This window comes from Canis aureus, chromosome 15 (assembly GCF_053574225.1).
Source record: "Canis aureus isolate CA01 chromosome 15, VMU_Caureus_v.1.0, whole genome shotgun sequence".
Lineage (NCBI taxonomy): Eukaryota > Metazoa > Chordata > Mammalia > Carnivora > Canidae > Canis > Canis aureus.
In genome coordinates, this window is record NC_135625.1 from 43,015,392 (window position 1) to 43,030,915 (window position 15,524).

Here is a 15,524-nt window from a genome sequence, read left to right on the forward strand (position 1 = left end):
GCTGTGTGGGCTCTGTCCTGGGGAATGACCGCCTTCTCTTCCCCAGAGCTTTTGGGGGACTATGGAGGGCTGGGGGGCGGGGGGGGTGTTTTATCTTAGAATCAAAGGAAGGGCTACGCGGGTCTCTGGGCTCCCTGTTAGTAGTGCCCCGCATCCTCCCCTGAGGCACACTTACTTTCATCTGGCCTGATCCTCAGAGTGGCTCCAGAGCAGGGAGGTGGTTTCCAAATTAGGTAGCTGGTGTGAACGTCACCCTCGCTCTGATCAGATGTATGACCTCGGGCAAGCTACTTAACCTTCCTGAGCCCTCCAAGGTCTTCCCCTGTCAACTGGCCAGGCCAGCCCCTCGGGTGTGTGCAGGCCAGATGTACCCCCTTGCCTTCTTCTCTCTGCTTCAGTGGAGGGAGTACCCCACAAAGGCTGGGCCCCACTGTTCTACTGGAAGCCGGGCAGGCAATGGACAGATGAGAAAATTAGAATACATGAGCTGATCTGCAACCCTCACATCGGCCACCGCCTGCTTGTTATAAAAAACCAGGACTTGGGGCACCGCAACTGAGTGGTTCAGTGGTTGAGCATCTGCCTTTGGCTCAGGGCATGATCCTGGGATCCTGGGATGGAGTTCTGCATCAGGGTCCCTGCAGGGAGCCTGCTTCTCCCTCTGCCTGTATCTCTGCCTCTCCCTGTGTGTCTTCATGAATAAATAAATAAAGTCTTAAAAAAAAAAAAACTTAAAAAATAAATAAATAAAAATAAAAAGCCAGGACTTTAGAGAGACATGTCCAACATCCCAGCCCCAGCTCTAGCGCTCGGAGCTGTGAACGCACTTAATCTTCCTGAGCCTCACTGCCCTCCTGTGTGAAATGGGAAGGTTGCTCTGCACTTCGCAGGGCTGTCAGAAGGACAAGTGAAATAATGCAGGCGGTGCCCTGTGTAACAACTGTCCATGACCCACTGGTGACCCTGCTCCTGGGGCTCTCTGAGGCTTGAATATTCAGGGGCTCATCTGCCAAAAGACGTGACCCCTGGAGAAGGTTCCAGTTCAACGACAGCCTGGACTGGCTGCCTCTGTACAGGGACAGTGCTCTCCTGCCTCTCTGCAACCCCAGCCAAGCAGCCACTGGAGAAAACATGACGGGTTCTCAAGTGCCTGGGGCTTCCATTAAAACCAGTGAGCCCTGTCTTTCTGAGGGAAGGACTGGGCCACTGGGGCACAGTCTGAAATCAAAAAAGAAGTTCAGTTAGGGCTGGCGTACTGGAGTACTGACCTCTCCTGAAAATACTGACTCCTTGGAAACTCAGTCAGTGATGAAGCTGGGATTTTCTAAAAATGTGCAATTCATCTCTAAAAGGGAGTCTTTAAAAAGCCATGATTGTCTGGCAAACCACACCGTGTATCCAACAGCAAATTGCCTGTTCTTTGGGCAGTGGGTTTGCCTGAGTCTGCTTTCCAGGAAAATGCAGGCAGCAAGAGCTGCTTGAGCCCCCTCCCCCATTGGAGTCAGGGCCTCCAGGACTCCCCCAAGCTCCATGGTGGGGAGGAGCCTCGCTTTGCTCATGACCTTGAAAGCAACTCAGCATGTGACAGATCCAGTCACCTTGCACTGAAAATAGAAGGCGCTCTGCCTCCTGAATTCATGCTCACCTGCGGCAGGTACTCTCTGCCCTCCCAGAGGTTACGTTTTGTTGCAAACATAGAAGGAGGCACCTTACTGGCCTCAGCAGGAGGTTTATGGAGTCACAGGGGAGTCTGATTATACAGGCTCTCCAAAAACATACACCTTTGGGTGACTGAATCAGCTAACCTTGATCATGGTGACCTTCCAGCAGCCCAAGTGGCTCCCACACTTTATCAGCAAGCACACCCTTCTCTCCTTGATCTGCTCCCAATCATGTCGGTATCGTGGAAATAACAAAATGGATGGGATGAGGACCAAGCAGCTGAAGCAGAAGCCTATACTGAATGGTCTTTCGCATGTCTGCCAACATCCCTGTGCCCTGCAGTCTGGTGTCCAGGAGAGCGGGCCCACAGCACGACACAGCCGCCCCCACCCACATTTCTCTGCCAGCACCCTGGAGGCCAGGGTGAGCCAGCTGGCTTCTAGGAATCATTGTGTCCTGTGGCCTTGTAAGTTCACATAAGCTCAGACTCACGGGTACCACCCAGAAGAGCCTTGGAAGCCCTCTAAATCGATTCCCTTGTTTCCAAAGCTACACAAGAGGGTGGGAAGGAGCAGGACTCGGCTCTCTTAACTCTAAGCTCTGTTCTTGTCATCCACAACCACAAGTGGTTAACGCTCACAAATCAGAGGGTGGTACGGAAGGAAGCACAGGCTCCATTATTTTTTCTAAGATTTATTTATTTATTTGAGGGGGACGGGCAGGGGAAAAGAGAGAAGCAGACTCCGCACAGAGCGCAGAGCCCACTGCCAGGCTCGATCTCACAAATCTGTAATCACGACCTGAGCTGAAACTGAGTTGGAGGCTTAACCAACGGCACCACCCAGATGCCCCAGGAGAGGTTCCATTAATTGAGAAATGCCAGGTCATGATTTAGTTTCATTTCCTGACCGGCTCCAGAATCCTGTGTTGTCCTCGGACTTAGTGGAAAGCGCCATTAGCTTTTAAAGGCTTGGAAAACTCCCACACATAGTGGCTGAGTGGTCAGGGGCCCTGAACACTACCTCCCCAGCCTCCCTTCAGGGCTGGCACCCCTCCCATAGCATCTCTGACCTAGATTCAGGAGAGCTGCCTGGACGAGGCAAAGCCGGGCCTTAACAGAGTAGGGGGTAGGCGGAGGTGCAGAGGCGGGTGGCATGTGAAGGTTCAGGGGCGGGGAGCACCGCTAGCCCTGAGAGCTCAGTGCTAAGACTCATCCACACAGCTTGTCGTCCAGATGTCCCTCAAATGCAGGTCTGCTCAACAACGACGTCAAAATGTTGAGGCTTGTGTGAGCGGCCAGAGGACATTGTTAGAAGACATACTTTGACAGCGGTCTGCCCTGCTGAAGTGGAGAGCGGGGCGCATCTGCTCAAGGAGCCCGCAGTGGCGTCCTGGTTCCAAACACATTGCTCAAGGTCGCCAGGCGGCACTGGGTCCCCCACCCCCAGAGGTGCTGCAGCTGCCCCCGAAGCAGAGAGGGCTCGGGGCTGATTCCGCCACACGCCAGCCCGGCCATGGCAGCCCCAGGCAGGGCGAGCTGAGCCAGGGGCCTGCCTGCCCCTAGCCTCTCTGGACCAGACACCAACAGGGCAGGGTCCTGCTTTCCAGGGTGCAGAGACCAAAGCAGCTCTGCCCAATGGCATTCAAATGAATTTGCCAGATCTCTGCACCAGAGGAGAAACCCACACCTCCATAAATGCAGGAACAGTTCTATGGACATTTCAGACTTTGAAGCTTTTCTGACTTGAGCTGTTTCCGATTCTTCACTCTAATTGGCGTTTCAGATCGGGTTCACATTTCTTCACAGTCTCTCCTAATTCATTTAAGAAATTGGCAGCAGGGGATCCCTGGGTGGCGCAGCGGTTTGGCGCCTGCCTTTGGCCCAGGGCGCGATCCTGGAGACCCGGGATCAAATCCCACGTTAGGCTCCCGGCACATGGAGCCTGCTTCTCCCTCTGCCTGTGTCTCTGCCTCTCTCTCTCTCTGTGACTATCATAAATAAATAAAAATATTTAAAAAAAATAAATTGGCAGCAATGCTAGACAATGACTACCAACGTTGGGATGAAACCCTGATCACCAGCTCTGCAAAGGAAATCACCGTATTTAAATCATATACAAGGTGAGAGTCTTGCTAAGTGAGACCAGACTTTCACTTTTTTTTTTTTTTTAAGATTTATTAATTTAAGAGAGAGAAAGAGAGATGAGTAGAGGAGGAGCAGAGGGAGAGGGAGAATCTTAAGCAAACTCCATACTGAGAGTGGAGCCCAACATGAGGCTGGATCTCTCAATCCCGAGATCATGACTGTAGCCGAAATGAAGAGTTAGACCCTTAACCAACCGAGCCACCCAGGCTGCCCCAGACTTTCACCTTTTAAGTTTTATTTAGAGTCAAAGAGGAAATGTGACCAGTGGTCATGTTTTTTAGAAAATCTTCATTTATTTATCCATTTGGTGGTCTAAGGGCAGACGTGTTTCTCTCTGCCGTATCCCACCCCCCACAACCACAGCTTCTTAACACTCATGTCTTGGATTTACCAGTTGCTCTGTGGGAGATAGGTGTGTGTGGTGATGGAGATACTGAAGCAAACATTTATTGAGTGCTTACTGTATCCCAGGTGGTTTACATTCAATCCTTCCAACATCCCTGCGTGGTTGAGTAGCACATATCACTTTCTCCACCTTATAAGTGGAAAAAACTGAGACTCAGGAAGGGTAACTGAGCAACTTGCTCAAAGTTCCCAGCTAGCAAACCTCTGAGCCAGGATGTCAACTCACAACCATCTGAATCCATCACCTTCCAAAGCTCGCATCTCTTCATTGCTGCTCCAACATCACAATCAAAGATGACCTCCTGACATGCACTGAAGTCCTTTTAATTTTCTGGTCACCTTGCACATGAGCATACTGGAAGAATATGGTGCAGGGTGATTTAACCTCATCTAGGACTTGGGAGGCAATGTTCACACTGAATTCTGACAGAGGAGTTGGCATTACTGTGTGAGGCAAAAGATGCAGCAGACAGAGGTGCCTGGCTCACTCAGTGGTTTAGAGCATATGATTCTTGATCTCGGGACCATGAGTTCAAACCCCACATTGGGTGTAGCACTTAGGAAAAAAAAAAAAAGACTCAACAGACAGCAAGATCTAAAGGTAGAGAAAGTACACGTATCCAAAGTACTCGAAGAAGCTCAGAGTCCGCTGAACGCAGCATGTAGAAAAGAAAGAGATAAACTGGAGAGGCAGTTATGGGCTAAATTGGGGGGGGGGGAGCTGTCTAGCGAGCCCAGAGTAATGAGCCTGGACTATATTCTAAGGGCAATTAGGAAGCCACTGAAGGATTTAAAGGAGGGAGTGTTGAAATCTGATTTGCATTTTTGGAAAATCACTCTGGCTGCAGAATGGAGGTTTAGACCCAACACACACACATTTTCAAGTTGGTTTACAAAGGATGGCTTCACATGCCAAGACCCAACTGCCCAGACTTTTGGGACCATACTCCAGCTCCATTTTGAGCCAGTACATTCTGTTACCTACTTGGCTCTAGTCCACATCACCTTGGAATTCTTTGGAATTCTTTACTGGGGGTGTGACGTCATCTATAAATTCCCAGCTTCCATCTCCAGACACAAGAGGCAGAGAAGGCTGGCTACCCTTTCGGACAAGCAGGGCATCCTCTGTCTTTTCTTTTAATTACATTACATTGTATTTTTAATTACATTACATCTTAAACATATTCCTATTTTTTATTAGAAACATATTCTTAAAAGCAAATTCTTTTAAGCCTCATTTTTAGTGAATGCAGAGCATTTTGCCAAATGGGGGATGGTGCTGAAGTCCTTTATTGGGAAGTAAGTTACTCCTGCCTCCCTGCAGCCCACCTCAACCCCAGGGACTTGCTTTCCCCGCAGGCAGGAGTGTCCACCAGTCAGATTTCTCAGTTTCACATGGCTGGTAGGCTTTGTCACATGCATGTGCCCTAGTTAAAGCAATCACTCTGAAGATCTGCACTCTAGGGCCTTGCTGGAATGTGCAGACTGGAGCTGACACCCCCCTTCTCCACCACCAGCCCAACAGACTCCCTGATATTTAAGAACCTTTTCTATTAGCTCTCTCCCTGTATCGGCTGAGAGCTCCAGGAAGGTATGTAACAAGACTCATTCTACCCCAAAAGGACTCATCATTTTCTTCTTAACCTGTTCCCCTCTTCTTTCCTAGCTCAATGAAAGGCATCACCAACTAACTAGCCCAACACCAAGTCAGAAAGGAGGTCTTATGGACATTTAATCATGCGCGCGCACACACACACACACACACACACGCACACATACACACACACAGGCAAATATGTTAACAGATGTCAAAGTGAAACCTATTCCAGATCATCGCTGACTGCTTACTGGTACCCACTCTATTACTCACAAAGACCAACTTTCTCTACCACCCAAATAGCACATCTGTCACATGCTCTCCATCCCCAGGAGCTGTCCCCAGCTCAAGCCAGCCTGCCCCTCAGCTGGATTATCCCCCAGCATAGCCCAGGGTTTCTGTGTGAAGGAGTGGGAACCTTTCAGACTTCTGCCTGGAGCTTCTAAGGCTTCCCCTGCCCTTTGGACATCACTGGGCCCCTGGCTCAGCTCTCTCTGCCACCCCTTCCAGAGCTCCCCCATCCTGCGCTCCCTGCTCCCAGTGTTGGACCCACAGTTCCCAGCCCAGCCCCTCCAGACCCTCTCGCCCACCCTCCAAAACACTATTGCCTCCACTGAATGGCCTGCCCCACTGAAGGTCCAGCCTTGACCCCCAGGAGGCTCCCAGGCACCTCCTCAGGCCACCCCCACCCTCCTGGCCCTGGCCAGGCTTCTTCCACCCACAGATCTGGCCACAGTTCTACAGCCAGCCCTTTATTTGCCCACTTGCTGTGGGGAATCGGGAGTCTGACTCCTGGGCGGGGGGGGGGGGGGGGGCAGGCACCTGTGTGTCCAGCAGGCTCCCCTTGGGTGAGGCTGGTATTGAGCAAACCGGAGAGCCTCTGTTCTAGCAGAGCTACAGGAACAAGCTGATGAGTTGTGACCAGACTGAGGGAAGATCCAACCAGGAGATGAAGGAAAGAAGTGAGGAATAGAGGATTTGTATTTACTTATTTTATTTCATACCCAATTCCCCAAAGGAAGTGGGCAAGTGAAGGGTTGACTTTCATTTGGCCAGGCCTGTGGAGAAGGAAGCCTACTGCTCTGCTAGAACAGAGGTTCTCCGGTGTGCTCTATGCCAACCTCACCCGAGGGGAGCCTGCTGGGCACGGATGTGCAGGTGTCTGGTCCCTCCTGCACCCCGTGTCAGACTCTGCAGGTGCAGGTGGGGCAGGTCTGCATATAACAAGCCCTCTCCCCAAGCTGGTTGTGACACAAACAAAGGTGAGAGGTCGCTGGGCCCATTATCCCGTCTCTCTTTTCCCAAGGGTCTCACCCTGAGTGTTTGGGGTGTGTCCCCCTTCAATCTCAGAACTGAGTTTAGGGGTCACGCACCTCCTTCCATTTTCCTGTCATGTTTCCTCTCACTCCAACCTCAGCTCTCTCGATGCTACCTTAATGATATTTGCTGCCTTTTCACCTCCGGTGCCTGTCTTCTCCCTGACTGCACTCTGCTCCTCAGCCTCACTGAGACCACTTGACTTCTTTGGGGCAGCAAATGAAACCCAGGCATCCAAGCACTGTTTGGCTTGCTGGCCGGGCCGGGCCATGCTGGCCTCCTGTTTCAGCCACACCTCCCACCCCCAACACCAAGTCCAGCTGTCGGCAAGCACTTCATGTGAAGGCCCAGGACCCTAGAGGTCCTAGGATTCTTCCCTGTAACAAGCAAAAGTCCCAGGTAGGGGGAAAGAACAGAGAGTAATGGCAGAAATGTAGGTACTCTGCAGCTACACAATTCAACAATTATAAGGGCAAGATGCTGACTGTATGGTAGGTAGGGAAATCTCCGAGACAGAAAGTCAAGGGGAAATAACCATTCTGTGAAGCAGAAGAGCCTGAAATAGGGCAGACTCCTTACCAGCACCCGGGCTGTCCCTGAGCCTTACAAAGGAGCCTCTGGACATTCATGTTCTAACTAGAATCCAGATGCCAGCACTTCTGTCCTGAGCCCAAATCACCTGCCTCCATTCTGCCCTGGGTTACTGCCTCCGCTGGCAGCTTTCCCAAGAACAAGCAAGTCCTTCCTGTGAAGGCAGGGGAAATACCATCAGTGCTGTCTCAACAGCCTTGATTATCCTGAGGGTGTGTCATGTACCTAAAGAGGCAGCCCAGTGCCGAGGTCTGTGAATAAGCTCTGAAGCCAGGCTGGGTCTGCACCCTGCTCTGCGAGGCTCCAGGGAGACAATGCCTGTAGGACCTGCTCTCAATAAATACAGACCCCTCCTTTGATAAACAGAGCAGCTTGCTTTGCAGCAGCATTGTCAATGATGCTCTGAAATGGACAAAAATGTGTTAACTGAAACGGAAAATGTATTACCGCCTTAGCAAAGACACAGAAAGATTCTCTTTGAAGGGAACCCATCCAGTCACACTGGAAGCAAACGAAAAAAGTTGTTGTTGTTGTTGTTTTTAATTGGCTGGCCATGAAATCTTCTTTGCTTTAGCTTTGAGTGAACATAATGCAAATTCTCCTTTCTTGGTGGATGTGTTATGCTTTCACTCTTAAGATGCACAGAGTCTCCCTGAAGGGGTCTGGTCTGCCCGTAACACCCTGTGTTCCATTATCTGTGATATTACACACCCTGGATTTATCAGCCACAGCTCTAATGGTGATAGTATTCTCAGAAAATTTAGGAACCATTTTTATGTTCCCCTTTTGATATACAGCTACGATCACCATGCAGGACGTTAATAAAGCCCATCTCAAAGTTTCAGACTGGACCCATGGAGATAACTAAGTCTGCAATAATAAATCTTGTAAAATAGGAAATTCGTTCCTTTCCTGAAAATGAAATGAAGATATGATTTAAAGCACCCTTTTCTCATTTACCAGTACTGAAATAATAATGTGCTGGCCTTCCCAGGCACACATCAAAATTTCATACCACCACTGGAAAGCCAGGCATGAACTTTGGCATTAGATTCATTAGAAAGCATAATTTAATTAATAATCATTATGTTATTAACTATAGCCTTTGAAATATTATGTAGTTTTAAAGTTTATAAAGCATACTCATTTGATCCTCATCCCTATTTTACAGATGAGCAAACTGAGGTGCAGAGAAATTCGGAGGCTTATTCACACACACATAGCTGAAACTGTGATCCAGGTCTGACTCCTACCCTCGCACGCTGTAAGAGGGAGGCTTCTAAGCTGGTTTTCAAGAATCGAAAATGGAGATAAAGAGCAAAGCAAAAGCTTATTTTCTTTTTTTCAAAAACCAAACATTGATGACTTTGCTTTAGTCAGAATAATTCAGGGAAAAAAAATTATGTACTTGGTTCCAATTCTGTAGGGCCAACTCTTCCAAATTCAAATAGAAAGACCATGGAAAAAAATCCAAACCAGTTAAATGCAGCTCCTGAATCAATTCAAGTCATAAGTATTTATTGAATTTTTAAGTACAAAGACTCAGGTGAGGACGGGACATTCAGGAGAGTTTCTTGAAGAACAAAGTGATGGGGTTTGACACTGAAGGAGGAAGAAATGGGTGAGGGTCTGCCTACACAAAGGCATCCTGGCGGCAAAGCATGGGGCTGAGCTAACACAGGAAAAGAGCGCCTGGCATGCAGTCCCCATTCACTACTGCCTGTTCACTTCTGTTGAAGGAAAGAGGAAGAACCCTTAGGCTGGAGTTAAGAAGAAGCCATATTGAGGGGACATAAGCAGAATTGGTGAGCCAGCAGTTTGCTAGGGTGAACGAGAGGAGAGACAGGCCACAGGGACTGGTGCATGGTCCTTCACAGGGAGGCTATTTTCCTCAGGCTCTGAATTTCGGCTGCTGCCCCCTCTGCTTTGAGCAGTGGCTGAGGAGCAAAAAATATGCCAACGGTACAATGCTGGACACAACTGAAGGTGTAATATCTGTGCTCACAAGACCCTGCTCTCCTGGTCTAGCAAATAGTTGGGGGGATGACAGGAGCATCTGGGGAACAGCCCCCACCGCCACTATCCCCACAGCAGCGAGGGTAGCACTGGGCTGGCACAGGGACACAGAGCAGGCAGGGAAGGTTCCTACCAGCTCAACCCCCGGCGGTTCCTCCCCGAGCTCCAGAGGGGCAGGGCTGCTTCCGTGTCTGAGGGTCCCAAGGTACTAAAATAAGAAGAGATGCCAAAGCAGGTTACCAAAGTTGTGGTGTATTTTAAAGCCTCGCAACTAATAAATTAACACGTTTAATAATTAATGTGCAGTGCACCATAATCATGCTATTCAAAAGCCAAATAGAGGCTTTATATACAAATAGCAGTTCATACTGCAACATGTACTAGTGACGCGATGTGGCCACAGGACCTAGATTTAAACACATATGATGAATAGCATTCTCTTTCGACTCGGTCTGCTGTTTCTCAGATCGAAATTATAAACTCATTCGCAGACAACAGCAGAAGTTTCCATCTGAGACCCTTTACAGTTAGGAGACGCAGGCCCACCTGAAGGATCCCACACCTGCACACCCCTCCCTCACCCCACCCCACCACCATCACCCTCCTGGCACCGACCACTCCAGACTCATGCAGGTCACCCCAAGTCTCCCTCGCGAGTCCGATCACAGGACCCACAAAGACACCTCCACAGTCCAGGCGCCAGGCCTCAGCCCGCTGTGCGAGGGGGACAGAGCCCTCTCCGGGGAGCCCTGCCTAGTCTGGAAAGACGGTCTGGCACTGCTGCACAGTAAAGCGGTGAAAGCCACCTTCCACTCCTCTGCTCCCTTAGTTTTTTTTCTCTGCTCTTTTCTTTTTGGCTCCTTGAGGCCCTGTGCAAACACTGTGGTTCCAAACAGCTAAAATCACTTGACATTTAGTGCAGCAGAGACCCTGCAAGGGACTAACTACATGCTCAGTGGTGGAATTCACTGCACCAAAAAATTAGATCACTCCACTGCCTGCCTATGAATCTCTATTGCTTTGCAAATGACTAGAAAAGCAAGAAATGTCAGACTTTCTTCAGATGCCCCCAAAAGACAAAGAGGATACTGTTCACCTGAGCCCATGCCTATGACCAAGACAACGTTTCAGCAGGCAAATATATTAATCCACTCATCCAATCCACTCAGTCATCCCATCCACATTTACTGCATGCCCATTGTGTGTGAGGCCCCGAGTATACAGCCAGGAAGAAGACGTGATCTCTATCTTCACCAAAGCAGAGGATGAAGCAGGGGGACAGAAGCAGGGACAAGGAGAGAGCTCGGTAAACACTGTCCCAGGGCACCAAAGGGTATGGCAGGCAGCAGGATTAGTGTAACCCCTTAAAGCAGGGCAGCACTGCCAGCCCCTCCTCTCCTTAACTACCTCCCTCATGCCTTCATCCTCTCCTCCTTTATTCATTTCTGACCCTCCTCCTATCCTGGGCCTCACTTTGTCTCCAACCTTCCTGTCCTCCCCTCCTCACCTCAAGCTCTGGGTAAACATAAAAAGCACACATATTCCTTTGCCCAAGGCGTCCTCGGCCTTAGAAAGCTTCCATTCTTAATGCAAATGCCTGCTTTACACATGCTTTGTGATTTATTTATTTCCATCCCAACCTTCAGATTCAGGGGGACTTATCAGTAAATGTCATAAATTCTGATTTTTTTTTTTCCTTTAAAGCTGCAGCTCCCACAGCGAGCCTCTGACAAGGATGCATGCTACACAAACAGAAAACTGAATGAAGCCCCAGAAGAATGCAGGCATTTTTAGAGCTCCAGAGTTTTAGCTCAATTCCTTGTGTCGAGGTGGTTTCTATCTGTGTCAGTCAGTGCGTCACAACATCGGCCTCCATCCCCCATTGCACAGCACCCCTTAGCAAGCGCCTTCCCACACAATATCATCAGCCATAAAAACTGCAAGCAGTGTTGAAGTTACAACCACGGTTCTTTCTACAAACGGGAGGGATTCGGTTCTGCTCAGTCAAGTGCCCGCTAAGTAGGTTACCCATGGGACAAACACCTTTCCTTTTTGTAAATTCCGAGTGCCCTTGGCTCAGCCATACATTCCTAGGAATTACTAATTCACTGGAATAAAATGTTCGTTTGTATTTATGAAGTTCTTTCCTTGTGCTGATTCCAAGGATGGTTCCATAGCACCCCACAGTCTGCGGTAACCAACTATGAAGTCCTCACCTGCTTGATTTTAATCATCACTTTTCCCTTAAAACATTCCTGCATTTGTAGAAAATTGGGCCCCAGTTGGACTTCACCTGATATGAACCTTCAACCCTGGCCATCTGCTTCCCCAGCCCTACAGGAGCTTCCTCTGCCTTCTCTAAATATCTCTTTCTGCATTGCTCTGCCTCCTCACCTTTCCCTCCGGGGCCCTCCACCTTCTCGTGATTTTGCATTTTGCTATAAATTTTATCTCTCACCTCCGAGATGGCCCTCGAGACCATGTCAATAGCTAAGAGACCTCACAACCATTGCAAAATACAGACGAAGCCTTACCCTGTACCATATCCTCCTCGCCCAGAGAATCGGCTCTACGAGTTTATGTCACCACTCTCACTCTGACTTGAGATTTCCCTATTACTGTCGTATTAGACCTGGCACCCAGAGTACTGCATACAATAATGAATATCTGTATGGAAGATTTCTGAATGCTTACTGACGCAGTATGCTTCTAACCAGCAATAAAACAAAATAACATGGAGTGAGGGGGGAAGGGAAATCTATTTCATCTAGCACTCAAGATGAACATAAAGTTTACAAGAATGTAAAGATTAAGACCAAAGAGGTAAAAATAATACTGAGATTGCCACTTTTATGTGTGTGTATTATATGGAGTCGGGATGCAGAGTTATATTGAAGGGAGTTTGTAGGATGGAAAGAAACCAAAGAAGAGAAGAAGGGAGAGTTCTGTTTTGACTACTGCTCAGAAAAATTATTTAAGGTATCAGGAGCACCAAGGAGGAAGCTCCAGAGCAAGAAGTGGGATCAAAACACTGAGTGAGCAGTTTGGGAGAGGATCGGCTTGGCTCCTAAAGCAATAGGCAGGAATGGAAATAGAGAGCACGCTTTTCTAATGAGAAGTTTACATCCATGCCAAGAAAGTGGGTGAACACTGTCAGATATAACTAGACTTCCCCCTGCCTGACTCACAGGATGGGCTCTGGTATTTCAGACCCTAGCAGAAGAACTCAAGATTCTCCCAGTGGCACCAACCCAAACTCTGATTCACCGTAGGTTTGGGGAAGGCCTCTTTTTTGGTCCTGCTAAAGGGGTGGTGCCTTTGGGAAACTACTATTTACACACACCATGGAAATCCCTTGAGGGAGGAGGGGCTGGCTCCCGTGGGGTGCAGGAAGGCCTGGCGTGGGACGTAAGTTACTTGGGTCACAATCAGAGAGCATCTCTGCCCCTGTGTCCCATCTCTAGGAAAAGGCCGGATGCTGGTCCTGCTGACCAACTCTGGTGAGTGGAGTGTGACCCGCAAGTAGTCTGTTCTCCATGCTCTACTGTCAACCAAGGCTCCAAACTTCTTTCTCAGAGTGAGACAATTTCAGGGAAGAAAAATAAATCCAAACCAAAGATGTTTCCTTCTCAAACAAGACCCATCCTTCCGCCCGGAACCCTGAGGGGCCCCATTCCCTGGTGAGCAAGCTTGCAGGCTGTGCCCCACATCGGCTTCTTCAGGTCAAAATGGTTCTCCTGACGCTGGAGTTTTCAGCCCTACCTCCACTTTCCAGAACCGCATCTCTGTACTAGTGGCCTCGTGGGGGGGGGGGGGGGGGGCTCTAAAACACCTCTCAGCGGGGGTCCTCTGCCCAATTAACTGCACCCTCCCTTCACAGTCAAAGGTATTTTAGGCTACGCGGTGCTTCTCACCAAAGGTGTTGCTGGTGGTCATTAAGTCGTGGGTCGGGAGACCCCAGACCCAGAAGGGGAGTGCTCAGCACTGGAACAGCTGCCGCAAGGGGTCTGGGTCTGGGCCGCGGGTGGAGGCAGGGGCGTACCTTGTCTCCGCACTGTCCACAAGAAGGCAGACCTGCTCTCTGACCAGGTCCTTGGGCCAAGCTGGACAGCACCCGTGTCTGGCTTCCAAAGGAACTTCCTTCCCCTCCTGGCCATCAGCCGCTCATCTTGGGTGACCCGACCCTAAGACGCTGCCAAATGCCCCGGGGCGTGCCTTTCTGCCACTCACTCAGAGGGCTGGAGCAGGGGGGAGGAAGGACGGGAGACCCCCCGCTCAGACACGCGGGAACGAAGCTCTTCTCGTGGGAGCGCGGGTCACGGGGCGGCGGCGGGCAGAGCAGTCACGTCTCCGCGAGCGGCTTCCTCACCCAGCCCGGAGCAGCCCATCACCCCCGCCGGCCGCCCCGAGGCCCGAAAAGTTGGTCCGCGCGCGGCGCAGCCCGCCGGCGTCTGTCCAGGGTGCTGAGAGGGGTCGGCGCCGCCCGGCCCCGCGCCCCGCGCCCCGCGCCCCGCGCCCCGCGCCCCGCGCCCCGCCTGCCGCCGCCCGCTCTGCCCTTGCGGCCCCGGGCCCGTCCTCTGCCCGCCGCGCCCGAGCCGCCGCCGCCTGCCCTCCCGCCCGCGCCCCCGCGCGCTCGCGGGCCGGCGCAGCCCCTGCCTCGCAGGCCACCTCCGCCGCCCGCCGCCCCCCTTACCTTCTTCTTTCGGTCACGGGAGCGGTTCCTCCGCTTCCTGCTGGACTCCTCCTTCTCCTTCTGCTCCTGGAGGGCCTGCGCCTCGATGTCTTTGATTTTCTTCAGCTGTTTGGCCGCCTGAGCCATGGCGGGTCACGGTGCCCCGGTCCCCGCCTCCCGGACCCCTCGCACTTGGCAATCCAGGTGGCGACTCCCTCCCGAGGAGGAAGAAAAATGAGCCCGTGCCCGGCGGAGCGGGAGCCTCTCTGGGCGCCGCGGGCCGAACGCGGCCGGGGCGGCGGGAGGCGGCTGCCAGACGCTCGGAGGGCGAGGGCGCCGCGGCCGCCCGGCGACCCCGGATGGCGCCTCCCGCCGCGGCCCCAGCTCGCTCGCCGGCGGCCGGGACGGGCTCTGGGCTCGGCCCCGCCGCCTCCCTCCCCGGCCTCCCTCCCTCCCTCCCTCCCTGCGGCGGCGGCGGCGGCGGCGGCGGCGGCGGCGGCGGCGGCGGCGGCGGCGCGGGGGGCGGGGGCAGGGAGGCGGCTCGTACTGCGGCGAGCGGGGCGGCGAGCGGGCCGGGAGGAGGCGGACCCCGGCACTCAGCGCGGGAGCGCGCGGGGGCCGCCAGCGGCCGGGGGCTCGGGCGGGCCCGACGAGGCTGGGCGCGCGGGGCGGCCGCGCTGGCGCATGGCCCCCGGCTCCGCAGTGCCGCCGCCGCGCCTCGGGACGCTCGGGCCCCCGCGCCGTCGGGTCTCGGGGAACAAAGCCCGCCGCCCCGGCCCGAGCCGCGGGGCCGCCACGGGGACCGCGCCGGGGAGCGAGGGCAGGGCGGCGGGCCCGGACGCCCCCAGACCAGCGCGCCGGGAGGCGGCGGCGGAAGCGACACGCTCGGGGCGCCGAGGCCCGGTCGCGGCGGCCGGGGTGGGGGTGGGGGTGGGGGCGGGGCCGGCTCGGGGTTCGGGGCGCCCCCCGGTGGCGGCCGCCGTGGGGCCGGGCCGCGCCCGCAGCGCCGAGCCTCCGCGCCTGTTTGGCCCGGGGCGCCCGCCGAGGGGCGCGCGGGGCCGAGGCTCCCCGGGAAGCTCGCTGGGAGCGCCCTGTGCCCCTTTCAGACCGTGTGGGCC

General features: G+C 52.7%; 1 protein-coding gene and 1 long non-coding RNA gene across 13 annotated transcripts in view; both read right to left on the reverse strand.

The window, feature by feature from the left end:
• ANK1 (ankyrin 1) overlaps window positions 1–14,726 on the reverse strand; it is a 216,746-nt gene extending 202,020 nt beyond the window's left edge. For 7 of the 12 annotated variants that reach the window (XM_077849336.1, XM_077849334.1, XM_077849332.1 and 4 more), the window contains exon 1: window positions 14,428–14,726. In XM_077849336.1, the coding sequence (XP_077705462.1) occupies window positions 14,428–14,553 (126 nt within the window). In that variant the 5' untranslated portion in view covers window positions 14,554–14,726. The remainder of the gene's footprint in view (window positions 1–14,427) is intronic. The other 5 variants (XM_077849329.1, XM_077849322.1, XM_077849326.1 and 2 more) reach the window with 2 other exon arrangements.
• On the reverse strand, window positions 9,203–14,075 carry LOC144284608 (uncharacterized). The gene is made up of 3 exons (XR_013353073.1): window positions 13,777–14,075; window positions 9,868–9,942; window positions 9,203–9,655 (listed from the first exon to the last, which is right to left on the reverse strand). It is a non-coding gene; the product is annotated as an uncharacterized LOC144284608 (long non-coding RNA).
• Window positions 14,727–15,524: the final 798 nt, after the last annotated feature.